This window comes from Malaclemys terrapin, chromosome 23 (assembly GCF_027887155.1).
Source record: "Malaclemys terrapin pileata isolate rMalTer1 chromosome 23, rMalTer1.hap1, whole genome shotgun sequence".
Taxonomy (NCBI): domain Eukaryota; kingdom Metazoa; phylum Chordata; order Testudines; family Emydidae; genus Malaclemys; species Malaclemys terrapin.
In genome coordinates, this window is record NC_071527.1 from 16,522,087 (window position 1) to 16,539,409 (window position 17,323).

Genomic DNA, 17,323 nt, shown 5'->3' on the forward strand with positions numbered 1-17,323 from the left:
GTGTAAATTGTTTTGGTGTAAAACAAGCTCTTATTCTGGGTTTTGTTCGGTGGCGGGGGCGGTAAACAAATCGGGTTGGACGTTGCCTCAGATTGCATCGATTTGGAAAGGCATTTTCAAAACCATTTCCTCTATTTCGCTGCGTTTTCATCGCCCCGCCGCCCAGACAAAAGATGGTGTCAAGCCACATGAAACGGAGCCTTGTTTTTTTTTTTCTTTTTCTCTCTTTTGCTGATTTCAGTCGCCTTCCCTTTGAGAAATACCACGAGGCCAGAGGATGCAACTAGAGAGGGCAATATGTGTTGGGGAGTGCGTCAGGGGCAATGGGCCGTGGAAATGAACCCTTGGCAGGCCCTGCAAGGGCAGATCAGAGGAGGAGCGGGTGTTGGATTGTATTTTATTCTTTAGAAATCAATGTTATTTGTTCAGTCACTTGGCCTATTGGGGCTGAGATTATTTATTAGGTGTTTTATGGTAGCACCTAGGGGCCCCAGGCCTGGCACGCGGCCCCGCTGTGCTGGGGGCGGTACATTATTTATTAGTAGGGCGCTACCAAATTCATGGCACATCACAAACTGTGAAATCTGCTTTCCCCCAGGAAATCTGCTCTTTTGTGTACTTTTACCCTATACTACAGGCAGCATTTCTCAAGCTGGGGGGTCCCAACCCAAAAGAGGGGTCACAAGGCTACTCTGGGGGGCGGTCACGGGATTGCCACCCTTACTTCTGTGCTGCCTTCAGAGCTGGGCGGCGGGAGAGCGGCGGCTGATGGCTGGGAGCCCAGCTCCGAAGGCAGCGTCGCGGCCAGCAGCAGCACAGAAGTAAGGATGGCAATACTGCGACCGCTCCTACTAGTCCTGCGACCGCCTTTCGGGTCGGGGCCCCCGTTTGAGAAACGCTGACTTTGCATGTATATATGTTGCCATTTTGAAATACATAGTCATGCTTTGTGACACCCCCGTGACATTTCAGATTGAACTAGCTGGCACCGTGAAATTCAAGAGTTTTAAAATACTGTGATCATGAACTGTACAAACTATGGCGCGTGAATTTGGTAGGGCCGTGTTTATTAGGTGTCGCGTGGTACTAGGCGCTGCCCATGCCAAGCACAGGATTCAAAGTGGCCACTTAGCCCCTTTGCCACAACATGGTTTGCGTGAGGTCAAAGGTGACATGGGCGCCGGACTTCAGGAAAGATGGGGACAAACAGGACAGTCCAGAGGAGGGCAACGAACATGATCAAAGGTTTAGAAAACCTGATGGCTGAGGAAAGGCTAAAAAACCGGGGCGTGTTTAATCGTGAGAAAAGTCGACTGCGCGGGGACCTGAGAACAGTCCTCAAATATGTTATACGGGAGAGGACGGGGACCAATTGTTCTCCATGGCCACAGAAGTAGGACAAGAAGCAATGGACTTCATCTGCAGCAGGGGAGATGCAGATCAGAGATTAGGGGGAAACTTTCTAGTTCTCGGGGGAATTCAGCTCCGGACCGGGCGAGCAGGGGAGGCTGTGGGATCCCCGTCACGGAGGGTTTTAAGAACAGGTTGGACATGCACCTGGCAGAAATGGTCTAGATTTGCTTTTGCCTCAGCGCAGGGGGATGGACTTGATGAGCTCTCAAGGGCTCCTCCAGCCTCAGGTCTCTGCGCTGAGACAGAAGGGAGTGGAGCCAGGCGTCCCAGGGGCCTAGTCAGGCCTCCTGGGTTCTATCCCCAGCTCTGGGAGAGCAGTGGGATCTACTGGTTAGAGCAGGGAGGGCTGGGAATCAGGACTCCTGGATTCTAGCCCCAGCTCTGGGGGTGGGGTAGGGTCTAGGAGGGCAGAGCTGGTGGGGGGAGCAGTGAAAATGATCGTGGGGCTGGGGCACATGACTTACGAGAAGAGGCTTAGGGAACTGGGATTGTTTAGTCTGCAGAAGAGAAGAGTGAGGAGGGATTTGATATCCACCTTCAACTACCTGAAGGGGGGTTCCAAAGAGGACGGAGCTTGGCTGTTCTCAGTGGTGGCAGATGACAGAACAAGGAGCAATGGTCTCAAGTTGCAATGGGGGAGGTCCAGGTTGGATATTAGGAAAAACTATTTCACTAGGAGGGTGGTGAAGCACTGGAATGGGTTCCCTAGGGAGGTGGTGGAATCTCCTTCCTTAGAGGTTTTTAAGGTCAGGCCTGACAAAGCCCTGGCTAGGATGATTTAGTTGGGGATTGGTCCTGCTTTGAGCAGCGGGTTGGACTAGATACCTCCTGAGGTCCCTTCCAACCCTGAGATTCCATGATTCTGTGCCTCTGTCCTGGCCTTACTGTGTGATACGAAGTTCCTTCCCCCCTCTGTGCCCAGGGACGCTGGGGGTGCCATTGCTGACAAGGTTCGTCACCTCCCCAGGAGGAAGCAGCTCACTGGAGCCACCTGCTCCTCACTGATCAGACTCCAGTCACCCAGACAGCCCAGAGGGGGGGTGGCCGGGCTTCACGGGGCCACTTCCTGGGGAAAACCAGGGGCCAGCAGGATGGGTACGAGAATGGGACCAGGAATCCCCAGTCTCTGTGCGAGGAGCCTGATAGGCCAGGATGGTGTCCCTGGAGGATAGCCAGGGATAGTCACTCCAGGCTAGAACTGATGAGAGTTATTCCAGAAAAGGTACTAAAATGTGCTCGGGTAGAGTCACTCCAGGGGGTACGGGGCACGCTCGGGTAGAGTCACTCCAGGGGGTACGGGGCACGCACGGGTAGAGTCACTCCAGGGAGTACTGGGCACGCTTGGGTAGAGTCACTCCAGGGGGTACCGGGCACGCTCGGGTAGAGTCACTCCAGGGGGTACTGGGCACGCTCGGGTAGAGTCACTCCAGGGGGTACTGGGCACGCTCGGGTAGAGTCACTCCAGGGGGTACTGGGCACGCTCGGGTAGAGTCACTCCAGGGGGTACTGGGCACGCTTGGGTAGAGTCACTCCAGGGTGTAGTGGGAACGCTCAGGTAGAGTCACTCCAGGGGGTACCGGGCACGCTTGGGTAGAGTCACTCCAGGGTGTAGTGGGAACGCTCAGGTAGAGTCACCCCAGGGGGTACGGGGCACGCTCGGGTAGAGTCACTCCAGGGGTACTGGGCACGCTCCGGTAGAGTCACTCCAGAGGTACGGGGCACGCTCGGGTAGAGTCACTCCAGGGGTACGGGGCACGCTCGGATAGAGTCACTCCAGGGGGTACTGGGCACGCTCGGATAGAGTCACTCCAGGGGTACTGGCCCCGCTCGGATAGAGTCACCCCAGGGGGTACCGGGCACGCTCGGGTAGAGTCACCCCAGGGGGTACCGGGCACGCTCGGGTAGAGTCACCCCAGGGGGTACCGGGCACGCTCGGGTAGAGTCACTCCAGGGGGTACTGGGCACGCTCGGGTAGAGTCACCCCAGGGGGTACTGGGCACGCTCGGGTAGAGTCACTCCAGGGAGGAACTGGTTACACTCGGGTATAGTTACTCCAGGGGGTACTGGACATGCTCAGGTATAATCACTCTAAGGGGTACTAGCCACACTCAGGTCGAGTCACTCCAGGGGGTATTGGCCATGCTCGAGTATAGTTACTATAGGGGTACTGGCCATGCTCCAGTGTAGTCACTCCAGGTGTGTATTGTGCACGCGTAGATATAGTCACTCCAGGGGGGTACTGGTCACACTCAGGTAGAATCACTCCGGGGAGGGTACTGGACACACTCGGGTATAGTGACTCCAGGGGGGGTAGTGGACACGCTCTGGTATAGTTACTATAGGGGGGTACTGGGCACGCTTGGGTACAATCACTGCAAGGTCGTACTGGGCAGGCTCGGGTATAGTCACTCCAGTGGGTACTGAGCACGCTTGGGTATAGTTACTCCAGGGGTACTGGGCACACTCTGGTAAAGTCACTCCAGGGAGTACTGGGCATGATCGGGTAGAGTCACTCCATGAGGGGGTACTGGGCATGCTCGGGTATAGTTACTCCAGGGATACTGGGAACACTCAGGTGGAGTCACCCCGGGAGGTGGGTATTGGCCAGACTCGGGTAGAGTCACTCCAGTCACTCCAGGGAGATGCTGGGCACGCTCAGGTAGAATCACTCCGGGGGGTACTGGACATGCTTGGGTGTAGTTACTCCAGGTAGTACTGGCCATACTCAGGGGGAGTCACGCCAGGGGGTACTGGGCATGCCCTGGTAGAGTCACTCCATTTAGGTACTCAGCACACTCGGGTAGAGTCACTCCAGGGGGTACAGGCCCTGCTTGGTTATACTCACTCCAGGAGGGTACTGGCAACACAAAGGTAGAGTCACTCCAGGGGTACCGGGCACGCTCGGGTAGAGTCACTCCAGGGGGTACTGGCCCCGCTCGGGTAGAGTCACTCCAGGGGGTACTGGCCCCGCTCGGGTAGAGTCACTCCAGGGGGTACTGGCCCCGCTCGGGTAGCGTCACTCCAGGCTGTTTTCCTGGGCTTCTGCTGTGGTGGCTGTCGGGGGAAGTGGTGTCTGGAGTAGAGTTTGGTGTTGATTAATCCCTGTACAGTATGTGGGTGGGTGTATGTGTGGGGGTGTTTTTGTGTCTGTATGTGGGGGGGATGTGTTTGTGGGTGTGCCAATGTATGTACATTAGAACGGTTACATGGAGTCAGACCAATGGTCCATCTAGCCCATTCTCCTGTCTTCCAACAGTGGCCAATGCCAGGTGCCCCAGAGGGAATGGACAGAACAGGACAATTATAGAGTGATCCAGCCCCGGTCACCCAGTCTCAGCTTCTGGCCATCAGAGGCGAGGGACACCCAGAGCATGGGGTTGTGGCCCCGACCATCTTCACTAATAGCCATTGATGGATCTATCCCCCATGAACATAGCTCGTTCTTTTTTTGAACCCGTTATACTTTTGGCCTTCACAACATCCCCTGGCAATGAGTTCCACAGGTTAGCTGTGCATTGTATGAAGAAGTCCTGCCTTATCTTTGTTCTAAACCTGCTGCCTATTCATGTCATTGGGGTGACCCTTGGTTCTTGTGTTAGGTGACGGTAAATAACACTTCCTTAGTCACCTCCTCCACACGGGTCACAATTTATAGACCTCTGTCATATCCCCCAGTCATCTCTTTTCTAAGATTAACAGTCCCAGTCTTTTTAATCTCTCCTCATACAGAAGCTGTTTCATCCCCTTAATCGTTTTTGTTGCCGTTCTCTGTATTTTTTCCAGTGCTAACGTAGCTTTATTGAGAGAGGACAGCCAGATCTGCACACAGTATTCAAGAGGGGGGCGTACCATGGATTTATATAGAGGCATTAAGATACTTTTCATCATTATCTATCCCTTTCCTAGTGGTTCCTAACATTGTTCCTTTTGTTTGTTTGTTTGTTTTTGACTGCCCTGCACATGGAGTGGATGTTTTCAGAGAACTATCCGCAGAGACTCCAAAATCTCCTCCTTGAGCGGTAACATCTAATTTAGACCCCATCCGTTTGTACGGCTGGTTGGGATTATCTTTTGCAATGTGTCACTTTTCACTTATCAACACTGAATGTCATCCGCCGTTCTGTTGCCCAGTCACCCAGTTCGGAGAGATCCTTTTGTAGCTCTTCGCAGTCTGCCTGGGACTTAACTACCTTGAGTAATTTTGTATCATCTGCAAACTTTACCACCTCACTGTTCACCCCCTTCCCCAGAGCATTTATGGATACGTTAAACAGCGCTGGTCCCAGTGCAGATCCTTAGGGGACCCTGCTCTTTACCTCTCTCCATGCTGAAAACTGACCATTTATTCCTACCCTTCTGTTTCCTATCTTTTAACCAGTCATGGATTCACAAGAGAACCTTCCCTCTTATCCCATGACCCCTTACTTTGCTTAAGAGCTTTGGTGAGGGACCTTGTCAAGGGCTTTCTGAAGGTCCAAGTACACTGTATCCACTGGCTCCCTCTTGTCCACATGCTTGTTGACCCCTCTCAAAGAATTCTAGTAGATTAGTGAGGCGTGATTTCCCTTTACAAAAGCCACGTTGACTCTTCCACAACAAACTGTGCTCATCTCTCTGTGTGTTAATTCTGTTCTTTACTATCATTTCAACCAATTTGCCTGGTACTGACGTTAGGCTTACCGGCCTGTAATTGCCAGGCTCGCCTCTGGAGCCTTTTAAAAAAGTTGGCATCACATTGGCGATCCACTGGTCATCTGGTCCAGAGGCTGATTTAAGCAATGGGTGACAGACCATGGTTAGTAGTTCTGCAGTTTCATATGTACCTGTACCGTGTGTTCCACCCGTGCTGGGTTCGGCCCGTTTGCAGGGCCAAATGGTGGGGCCAAGTTCCCACTGTCAAACCCCGGAGTGGTTGTCGGGTGGCTGGTGGAACAACTGAGCTGGGTCGGGCATCTCGTGGGTGTGGGCGACTCGAGGCTGTATTTATGGCCGGTTAAAGCAAGGCAGCTGGTCTGACGGTGGCCACCAGGACAAACCGCATCTAGACAAACGTGAAAGCACCTCAGGGGGACCCCGGCAGCTGGGACGCACCAGCCCAAGACCCAGCCCGGTAGCAGCAGATTTGTGATGTTGCTGTTCACGGCTTGGGAAGTGGGCGTGAGCCGCGCGAAGCCAGACGGCAGCGGCCTGCCGTAGGCCCGGGCGGGGATGGCCATGCCCCGAGTACCTGCGTGTGCAGCCTTGCGCTGCTTTGACCTCGTGGCTGTGCAGTGACCGGCTGTTTGCTGAGTTCCATGTGCAGCTCCAGACACCATCCGGTAGAGGCACGTGTTTGTGTCTGTGCAGTGTGTGCACCGCGTGCGTGTGACGGTACGTTGTGTCTGTGCACTGGGTATGTGTGTCTGGGCCCTGTCAATGGAGGTAGGCGGGTGGGCGTTGTACGACCCCTTCCCTGCCCCCCAGAGGAAAGTCACCGCAATGTTAGTTAAGAGTAAATAGAAAAATGCCCAGTGCTGTACACACACACACACAGCCTCACACACACACACACACACAGCCCGGGACACACACACACACAGCCTGACACACACACACCCCGCCTCGGACACACACACCCCCCGCCTCGACCTCGGACACACACACACATCCTCAGGCGGGACACACACACATCCCGCCTTGGACACACACACACAGAGCCTGGGACACACACACACAGCCTGACACACACACACCCCGCCTCGGACACACACACACCCTGCCTCGGACACACACACATCCTCAGGCGGGACACACACACACCCCGCCTTGGACACACACACACACGCAGACAGCCTGGCACACATACACACACCGCCTCGGGGACACACACACACACTCTGGCGGGACACACACATACACACATACTCAGGCAGGACACACACACACACAACCTCAGACACACACACCCAGCCTTGGGGGCCATGCACCGGCACACACTCCATCACAGAAACACACACACAGCCTTGGACACACACACCCTGCTTCGGGGGGGACACACGTGCACACAGTCACAGCACCTCAGGGACACACACACACAGTGCCTTGAACACACACACAGTCTCTCGCTCTCTCTCTCTCCCGCCCGAGCTCCCTCCATGTCTGTCTCTGCGGCTCAGACGTTTCCCGCCCCAGCCTGGCACAGCTGATCGCGGCCGGGGTCTGTGCAGCGCCGGGCACAAGGGGGCTTTGATCGCTACCATCCGCCAAACGCCTTTGCCCGGCAGTGACGTTGCTAGCGGAGACTCCGGACGCGCTGTCGGTTTCTGAGCAGGCTCCGAGCCAGGCAGAAGCCGGAGAAATCAGCCCTGCCCCGGTAACCCCGGTCAGAGCAAACCCGAGCGAGGAGCCGGGAGATGCCGCTTTGCCTTCGCGAGCAGCGCGGGGCCTCGTCCCCGGTCCCCCCCGGGAGCCCGAGACTGGCCGCGGGCAGGTCACTGGGTCCGCAGGGTAGATCCTCCCCCCCCAGTAACCCGTGTGTGACCGACCCCCCCAGTAACCCCGGGTATCACCGACCCCCCCCCCGGTAACCCTGGTGTCACACCCGGCCCGGACTAGACTGAACGTGGCGTTTCCGCACGCAGCACCAATGCCGGGGGGTCGGTCACACCGGGGTTACGGCTCCTCGCTGGGCCTGTTTAGTTGCCCCCACGTGAACGCGGCAGGCTGAGCGGCACACGGGGCTGGGAGCCAGGACTCCTGGGTTCCATTCCTGGCTCTGCTGCTGGCCGGTGTCACGTCCCGGCACCGTGCCTCAGTTTCCCTGTCTTCAAAAATAGGATCAGGAGCGGCCTGGAGGGAGAGGAGGGATACCGGCCTGGACAGGCCCATGGGTGCTCCAGGCCATCAGGGACGGGGGGGGGGGGTACTGGACGGGGGGCTCAGGGAGGGGCCAGGAACCAGGGCCCCCGCCTCGGTCTCACTCCACCTGTGTTGTCTCCGCAGATGAGTCCTGGCCGCAGCCGGAGGTGCCGCGCCGCGCCTGGAAGATGATGGAGAAGCTGAGGACCCCCCCGCCCCCCTGCAGCCCCCTGCCCTCCCCGTCACCCCCCGCCAGCCACTCGCCCGCTAGCCACCCCCCGGACCCCCCGCCCGCTGCCTCGCCCCCCACTCCCAAGGGGAGCCCGCCCCCCCCAACCCCTGCCCCGCTGCCCCCCGACGTCCCCGTCATCAGCCTGGGGCACAGCAAGCGCCCGCCCCCCCCTGACGTGCCCACCACCGAGCTGACGGCCCTGCACCCCATCCCGTCCCTGGTGCAGCTCTCAGCCCTGCCCCCGGCGCCCCCCCCGGCCCCCATGCCGCTCGCCGGCCTGCAGAGCCCGCTCCTGCCCCCGCAGTACCACCCCCACCCCTTCCTCAACAGGTCAGTGCTGGGGGGCGCTGGGGCGGGGGGGGCTGGGGTTTTTTTTGGGGGGTGAGAAGTCTCAGGGCTGATAATACCCCACCCCCATACAGGGGCCCGGGGGGTGTAACCCCTCCCCCACAGCACCCCTCTCTCTGGCTCCTGTCCTGCCCCCATCCCCTGAGTCAGCCCCAGTGTTGGGGGTGGGGGATGGGACAGTTTGAGGGTCTGTGACCACCCCCCCCAGGCATGGCTTTAATGTGCCATGGTGGGGGTGTCAGGGCGGGGCTGATTGACAGGGGGCGGGGCTGCATGGTGACTCCGCCCCTACCTCGCCCCCCCCCAGGGTGCCATGTGCCCCCGCTGGCCCGGCCCCTCACCCCATGTCTCTGCCCCTCTCCTCAGCGTCTACATTGGCACCTCCGGCTCCCTCACCCTCTTCCCCAGCAGCCGCCTCAAGCGCCGGCCCAGCCCCTTGGAGCAGGAGCTCATGGATGGTGAGTGCCTCCCCCTCCCCCTCCCGCAACCGGCGGGGTGGGACCCAGGTGTCCGGGCTCCCCCCCCCCCACCTCTAACCACTAGACCCCACTCCCCTCCCAGAGCCAGGGAGAGAACCCAGGCGTCCGGGCTTCCCCCCGCCCCCATCCACTAGATCCCACTCCCCTCCCAGCGCCAGGGAGAGAACCCAGGCATCCGGGCTCCCCCGCCTCTAACCACTAGACCCCACTCCCCTCCCAGAGCCAGGGAGAGAACCCAGGCGTCCGGGCTTCCCCCCCCGCCCCCATCCACTAGATCCCACTCCCCTCCCAGCGCCAGGGAGAGAACCCAGGCATCCGGACTCCCCCGCCTCTAACCACTAGACCCCACTCCCCTCCCAGAGCCAGGGAGAGAACCCAGGCGTCCGGGCTCCCCCCCTCCTCTAACCACTAGACCCCACTCCCCTCCCAGAGCCAGGGAGAGAACCCAGGCGTCCGGGCTTTCTCCTCCCCCCCATCCACTAGATCCCACTCCCCTCCCAGAGCCAGGGAGAGAACCCAGGCGTCCGGGCTCCCCCCCTCCTCTAACAACTAGACCCCACTCCCCTCCCAAAGCCAGGGAGAGAACCCAGGCGTCCAGGCTTTCTCCTCCCCCCCATCCACTAGATCCCACTCCCCTCCCAGAGCCAGGGAGAGAACCCAGGCGTCTGGGCTCCCCCCCCCTCCTCTAACCACTAGACCCCACTCCCCTCCCAAAGCCAGGGAGAGAACCCAGGCGTCCGGGCTTTCTCCTCCCCCCCATCCACTAGATCCCACTCCCCTCCCAGAGCCAGGGAGAGAACCCAGGCGTCCGGGCTCCCCCCCGCCAACCACTAGACCCCACTCCCCTCCCAGAGCCAGGGAGAGAACCCAGGCGTCCGGGCTCCCCCCCCCCGCCAAGCACTAGACCCCACTGCCCGCCCAGAGCCAGGGAGAGAACCCAGGCGTCCGGGCTTCCTCCCCCCCCCAACCACTAGACCCCACTCCCCTCCCAGAGCCAGGGAGAGAACCCAGGCATCCGGGCTCCCCCCCCCCATCCACTAGATCCCATTCCCCTCCCAGAGCCAGGGAGAGAACCCAGGCGTCCGGGCTCCCCCCTCTAACCACTAGACCCTACTCCCCTCCCAGAGCCAGGGAGAGAACCCAGGCGTCCGGGATCCCCCCCCCCAACCACTAGACCCCACTCCCCTCCCAGAGCCAGGGAGAGAACCCAGGCGTCCGGGCTTTCTCCTCCCCCCCATCCACTAGATCCCACTCCCCTCCCAGCGCCAGGGAGAGAACCCAGTCATCCGGGCTCCCCCTCCCCCTCTAACCACTAGACCCCACTCCCCTCCCAGAGCCAGGGAGAGAACCCAGGCGTCCGGCTCCCAGGCCACACACGATTTGACCATCTCAGACATCCTGGTTTAAACCGTAGTGTGGCGTTACGTGTGGCTGTTCCATAGCCCGCTGCTCCACCCCAGAGGTGGCTGCAGCTCACTGCCAGGCCAGGGGTCCCTGGATAAACAGCCCCCTTGCCCCACCCCAGAGGCGGCTGCATCTCGCCGCCGGGCCGGGGGTCCCTGGACACCCCCCCAGAGGTGGCTGCATCTGGCTGGGTTCGCGCGGCCTCTCCCGCTCCGTCCCGCAGGGCACCAGCCGCACAAGGTCGCCCGCCGCGTGTTCACCAACAGCCGGGAGCGCTGGCGGCAGCAGAACGTGAACGGGGCCTTCGCCGAGCTGCGGCGGCTGATCCCGACCCACCCGCCCGACAAGAAACTCAGCAAGAACGAGATCCTGCGCCTGGCCATGAAATACATCAACTTCCTGGGGCAGCTGCTGCGCGACCAGGCGGCGGCCCCGGCCCCCGGCCCGGCCCCGGCCCCGGCCCCGGCCGAGCCCGCCTCGCCCCCCGGCCCCGGCCCCGAGCCCCCGGCGCCGCCGCCCGCCGCCCCCCGCCCCATCAAACGGGAGCGCCGGACTCTGCTGGGGGCCGCGGCCGCCGGGGAGGCCCGGTGATGACTGCCCCCCCCCTGGATTTGGGGGGTGACTCTGGACTGGGAGGGGGTGGCCCCCCCACTTTGCAAGGGGGGGCTCCGGATTCCGCCCGCCCCCCGGTGTCGAATGGGGCTGGGACCCCGGCGGAGCCACCGCTGCGATGAAGTTCGTCCGGTCTCAGCTGCTCCTGGAGACGTGTCGGCGCTGGGTGGGAAATGCGGGGGGGCTCAGCTGAAGGAGGGGGGCAGCGCCAGAGACCCCCCCCACCACATGCCCCCCCATTGGCAAAGAGCCCCCCCCCTCCTGAAGTGGACTCGTCTGTGTTTTAACCGGGGGGTGGGTGGAGCTAACCCGCCCCCCTGTGCCCAGAGGGCGCAGAAGCGAGCAGCGCCGGGGTAGGAGACCCCCCGGGGCTCTGGAGTGCCCCCCCGCCCCGTGTCTGGGGGGTCCTGCCCTGCGCGGGGGGAGGGGAGCCGGGAGGTTTTTAATTTAACCCTGTCGGGGCTGTAGCCACGCGGCCCGCGAAAGAAACACGAAGTGCGCACAGCCGAGCCTGAGCCTTGTTCTTTTGGGGGGGGGGAGCCATGGGGCAGAGGTTGGGGGGGAGCCATGGGGCAGAGGTTGGGGGTTCCTGGAAGGCCTTTTGGGGGAGGGTGCACAAGGGGGGAGACTTGGGGGGGTGTCTTAGCACCTGGTCACACGAATGGCCGGGGGGGGCTCCATGGTGGCACCATTGGGGGACCCTCCCAGGAATTTGAACCCCGGGCCAGTGGGTCGGGGGAGGGCAGAGGTTGGGGGCGGGGCACAGGCCTGGGCAGGCGCAGCGCCTGCGGGGGGGCTGGGAGGTCAGGGGAGGGGGTGACTCAGCAATGGGGAGAGCCGCCCCCCAGCCAAGACCCCCCCTCGTCCAAGCACAGCGTGGGGGGGGGCGATGCCCATGAAGATTTCCGCCTGGAGGCCAGCGCTGCTCGGAGAAGATTGGGGGGGGGATTCCAGGCTTCCAGCCTCCCCCCCCCGCAGGAGCTCGCTGTGCGGGGGGGGGGGCGCACACAGATATTGGGGGTCCTGGTGGTTTCCCTGAACCCCCAAACCCACTGAGAACAGCTCAGCCCCCAGGTTCTGCCCCGGCCGGCTGGGGGAAAGGAGACCGGGTCGGGAGTGAGGGGCACCGGCAGAGCTGGGTGGGGGGGCGCCCAGGGCTGGGCTAGGAGGGGGCTGCAGGTCGGGAGTGAGGGGCACCGGCAGGGCTGGGGGGGGACAGGGCTGGGCTAGCAGGGGGCTGTGGGTGAGGGGCACTGGCAGAGCTGGGGGGGGGCAGGGCTGGGCTAGCAGGGGGCTGTGGGTGAGGGGCACCGGCAGGGCTGGGGGGGGCAGGGCTGGGCTAGCAGGGGGCTGTGGGTGAGGGGCACCGGCAGGGCTGGGGGGGGCAGGGCTGGGCTAGCAGGGGGCTGTGGGTGAGGGGCACCGGCAGGGCTGGGGGGGGGGACCCTGGAGGGCTGCAGCCCCCCCCCCGCCATTCCCGGCAGGGCCGCCCTGCGGTAGCGGAGCCGTTGCTCCACCTGGTGCCGTTGGGCTGGGGGGGTCCTGGCCGCAGGGGGTGGTTGGTGCTGAGTCAGCCCCAGAGCCCTGGCCTGCTTCCTGGGGGGGGGGGCACAGCTGGGGGTGACGGGGGGGTGAGACGCAGGCACGAGGTGGGGGATGGGGGTCAGGAGCTGCTGGGTGAGGAACAGTGACCAAGTGCCCCCCCATTGATGCCCGGGGGGGAGGGGGTACCCCACTGGATCAGCCCCCCCCCATGGAACAGCCTGTGCGTCCCTCCCGCCACCCAGAGTTTAGCCCCTCAGCCCCCCCCCCTCCGCCTCTGGGTCTCCCTTGTAAGGAGCTGCTGCCTGGGGGGGGGGGGGGGGTCAGAGGTGAACACAGGAGGTCTGAGCCAACTGGCTACAGTAAGGGCAGGAAGGGGGCTAGTGGTCAGAGCTGGCAGCGGGGGGCAGGAGCCAGGACTCCTGGGTTCTCTCCCCAGCTCTGGGAGGGGAGTGGGGGCTGGTGGGTTAGAGCGGGGGGGTGTGTGTGTCTCAGGCTAAGCCCCCCCCCCGATGGAAAGAAGCCAGGCGGGCGGGTTGGACAGTCATTCAAGCCCCTAGGAAGGTTCCCGATGGAACAGACTGGAACTGACCAGGCGTGTAACACCTGGGGGGGGGGGGGGGGGAGGCTGGTCTCTGGGTCCCATCACCAGCCCCTCCCTCTGGACCCACAACCGGGCACTTGGGTTCCCCCGGCTGTGGGGGTCTCAGCAGTGCCCCCGCTGGCAGGGCAGAGTCAGCGCCCGAGCCGTGGGCTGGGGGGCCGGGCTCAGGACTGAAGGGGTCCATAGTCCATCACCCAGGTTTGGTTCTCGTGGTGGGTTTTTAAGGCACTTTCCTCAACTGGGCGACAGGGCTGGAGGCAGGCGTCTGCTGAACACTGCGGGGGCAGTGGGGGGGTCAGATTCCTCCAGCCCCCCCCCAAGGTTGTCCTGTGTGGGGTGGGGCCAACGCCTGGGCACCCCGGACGCTGGAGGTGGCTTTTCCACGTGTGTCAGTGGAGCCAGATTTCACCCCAGACGCCAGCTCAGCTCTGACCCCACAACTGCTTGTGCCCGTGTGGAAATCCAGGCCCAGGGCCCGGCACATGGTGGCGGTGGCTAGTGACCCCTGCTGAGTGGCCCCCGTTGTGCCGGGCGCTGCACAGAGCGAGAGCCAGGCCCTGCCCCAAAGAGCTCACAATCTAACTCGCTGAAGGGCCAGAGGGGAAACTGAGGCACCACACAGGGCCAGGATGGCCCCAAGGGCCCCTGGCTGCTCAGTGCAGAGCCAGCACCAGCCTCCAGGCAGCCCACGGCGCAGCCCCACCACGGTGCGCGTCACAGGAACATGATCAGGCCCAGACGCTGCCTGCAGCCGCCAGCGTGTGGGGTTCGCCTTGGCCAGCGATGCTGGAACTGGGGGGGGCTCTAAGCACCCCACTGTACACATTGTTCCAGCCCCCTCGGCCTTGTCAGCTTGGGGGGCGGAAAGCCAGAGACCGGGGGCACCGAGTCCCTTTGGCAAACCGGGGTGTATGTGTGTGCGCAGACAGAACACCCCTGCCAGCCACTCCAGCCCCTTGTGCCCCCCCAATGTACCCAATTCCACACTGGGGAGGGACCCGCAGGGTTGGGGAGCACGTGGGGGGAGGGGAACCAGGTCTGTAGTTTGATTTTTTTGTTCCCCTCCCTCCTGTTGCTGTTTTCGTAACCTCCTGGGCGAGGGTCCCGGCCCCCGCGGGCTGGACCCACCATCGACCGCGCGCTCGGGCAGAAGGAAAAACGATCGGGCCTGGTTACCGGGTATAACAGGTTTTGCATTTTATTATTTATCATTTTTTTTGTCTTTTTTTGTTGTCGTTTTTGTCGCTTTTTTTTTTTGAAACGCCTTTTTTGGGTGGGGGAAGCGATGCTGACGTGCGCGGGGCGGCTGGCTAGCCGGCACTCGGCTACGACGTGGCGGGGACGCGAAGGGACGCGACCGGACGAAGAACTACGCTTTATTCGCAAAGGCGGAGAAGGGGCGGCGAGCTAGAGCGAGCGGGGGGGGACACGGAGGGACACGCCGAGGGGACGGAGACAGAAGCACACTGAAGGCCATTAGTACTATATATATATACTGTACTGTACTCGATATACTGCGTTTCTTACCCTACGAAGAAACTTGTTGGAAGGGGCAGAGACGGATGGGCGGGAGCAGCCGGCTCGTTGCGACGCAGCCTAAGGGGGGTCCTAGAGCGAGAGGCAGTGGGGGGGGGGGGGGGTTTGCGGTGGGCGAACCCCTCGGAAGTAGCATGGGGTGTGTGTGTGTGGAAAGGGCTGACCCTGGCCTAGCAAAGGGGGAGCATGCACTCAGCGGCCTGCTTCGGAGTGGGGCGCTCGTTTTTATTTTTTTGGAGGGGGGGGTGTTGCCCCCATCCAGGGTCCCAGGTTGAGACGCCCGGTTTCCAAAGGGGAAGGATGGGGGCGCGGGGAGGGGGAGAAGACGGAGACCAAACCGAAGATCAGAAGCCACTTTGGAAAATGTCCACCTCGGCTTCTTCCCCTGGCGGTTTTGGGGTGCGGGGTGGGGGACAGGATCTGGATTGGGCCCTCCCAGCTCTTAGGGTGAGAGGGGTCAGGACCCGCAATCCGGGAGGGGGCGGGAGGAGGAGGATGGGATCCGGATTGGGCCCTGGGATTTGGCGGGGCAGGATCCGGATTGGGCCCCGTGATTCCATGGAGGGGGGGACAGGATCCAGTTTGGACCCCATTGAACCCCCCCCCGGGCGATTGGCATCTTTTATCTGTCGGTGGCAACTGGGGTGTTTATTGCTTTGCGTGGCCGTGTGGCGCTGGGGGCACGGCTGAGGGGGGCGGCGGAGCAGCGCCGCCCCCCCATCCGTCCGGGCCAGCAAGGGGGTGAAGGCACGTTGGCTGCCAGGCAGTGCGGGCGGGTAAGGCGTGGGCAAGGCTTGGCCCTTCCTGAACCAAAGGGTCCTTCCTCCAACAGCACTGCTCTGTCACTGGGGGGATGGGAAGGGGGCTCCACCTCCAAGCCCAGGTGTCTCCCCCCCCATCCATCGGGGAAAGGGAGGGGTCCCCTCCACCCCACCCCGGAGAACAGAAAAAGGGGGAACGCGACCAACTTTCTGAAAAAGGCTCCACGACAAAATGCTGGTGAGATCAAAGTTGGCTTTTGGCTCCAAAGAAAAATCCTCCATGGGGGTGGGGGGCAGAGGGGGGCAAGGGGGAGCCGGGCCTAATTCCAACTGAAGTTTCTCCGGGGACCAAGGCAGGGGGCGGGGGGGAATCAGCACTAAGGGATTCAACCCATCAACGTGGGAGGGGTGACACCCAGCTGGGGGGACCCCTTGGCCAAGGCAGCCCCCCCCCACTTCTCTCGCTTGCCCCCCCAGTAAGATCAGCAAAAGCCGGATGCCTCTGATAACCGCAGTCCGTCCTGCCCCTTTCAGTTAAACATAAAGAAAGGATAATGTATGTTTCCTAAAATGTGCTTTATGATAACAATTAATTGGTTCATAAACTATGTATAATAGAGTTTTTTAATGTCCTTTATATTGTAAAAAGCACCAGGGTTTGTGGTTTTATATATAATTTTTTTGTTAATTTTCTTTTTTTATGAGTTTTTTTCATCATTTTCTTTTCTCGCCGTCCTTGTGTCTTCACTTAAGGTTTTTTACATTTTTTCTCTCTGCGGTTTTTGAACCGATATATATATTTCTTTTCTTTTTTGCTTGAAAAAACCTTCCCTTCAGCCTCCCCCCAAAAATAATAGAAACGAGAAAAAGGCAAAAAAAAAAAATTAATAAACGAATGAAAAAATAAACAGGAAAAAAAAAAAAAGAATTTCCCATACTTACAAAGGTTGGGTTTTCTCTCCCCTGTGTATTTAGAGTCCCCGGGAACAGGACATCTCAAGAAAAATAGATTTTTTTTCTTCTGCTTAACAATCTTTAACATACAAAGATATTAAAACTATGCAAGTCATTGCACTGGCTCCAAGAAAACAACATTTGTTCAGTTTTCGCCCCCTATATATATATTTGTAGCTTTTTTAAAAAGTTTTTTTTTTTCCATTTTTTAAACACATTCTCGAGAGAGTCTTGTTCTGCTGCAGCCACCCCTGCTCACCTCTGGCTTCTGAACGTATCCCGCTAAACCCCGGGTTAGTTCCTCTGTCAGACGTGCCGTGATAGGGGCCTGGCTACGCTGGGAAAAGCCCCCCAGCAGCTAGTCTCGGAGCCCGGCTCCTGCCCCTCGGGCTCGACCCACCAAGCTACAAACAGCAGGGCAGACAACCGGGCTCCAGCGGGCTTTTTTTGCAGTGTAGACACACTCCATGAGCGTTAAGCGTGTGCTTTAGTGCAGCGCTGAATTGGGGCCTTGACCGATACGAACCGCCAGGGTTTTTAAATTCGGGCCCGGCCTCGAAAGCCCTGATCTTACGGACTCGCTCGGCTGGAGGCAGCCGAA

At 60.6% G+C, this 17,323-nt stretch overlaps 1 protein-coding gene across 1 annotated transcript in view; it reads left to right on the top strand.

The window, feature by feature from the left end:
- Window positions 1-11,835, top strand: part of LYL1 (LYL1 basic helix-loop-helix family member) — a 22,708-nt gene extending 10,873 nt beyond the window's left edge. The window contains exons 2-4 of the mRNA XM_054012841.1: window positions 8,395-8,812; window positions 9,197-9,288; window positions 10,937-11,835. Of these exons, the coding sequence (XP_053868816.1) occupies window positions 8,395-8,812; window positions 9,197-9,288; window positions 10,937-11,304 (878 nt within the window). The 3' untranslated portion in view covers window positions 11,305-11,835. The remainder of the gene's footprint in view (window positions 1-8,394; window positions 8,813-9,196; window positions 9,289-10,936) is intronic.
- The last annotated feature ends 5,488 nt before the right edge of the window (window positions 11,836-17,323 follow it).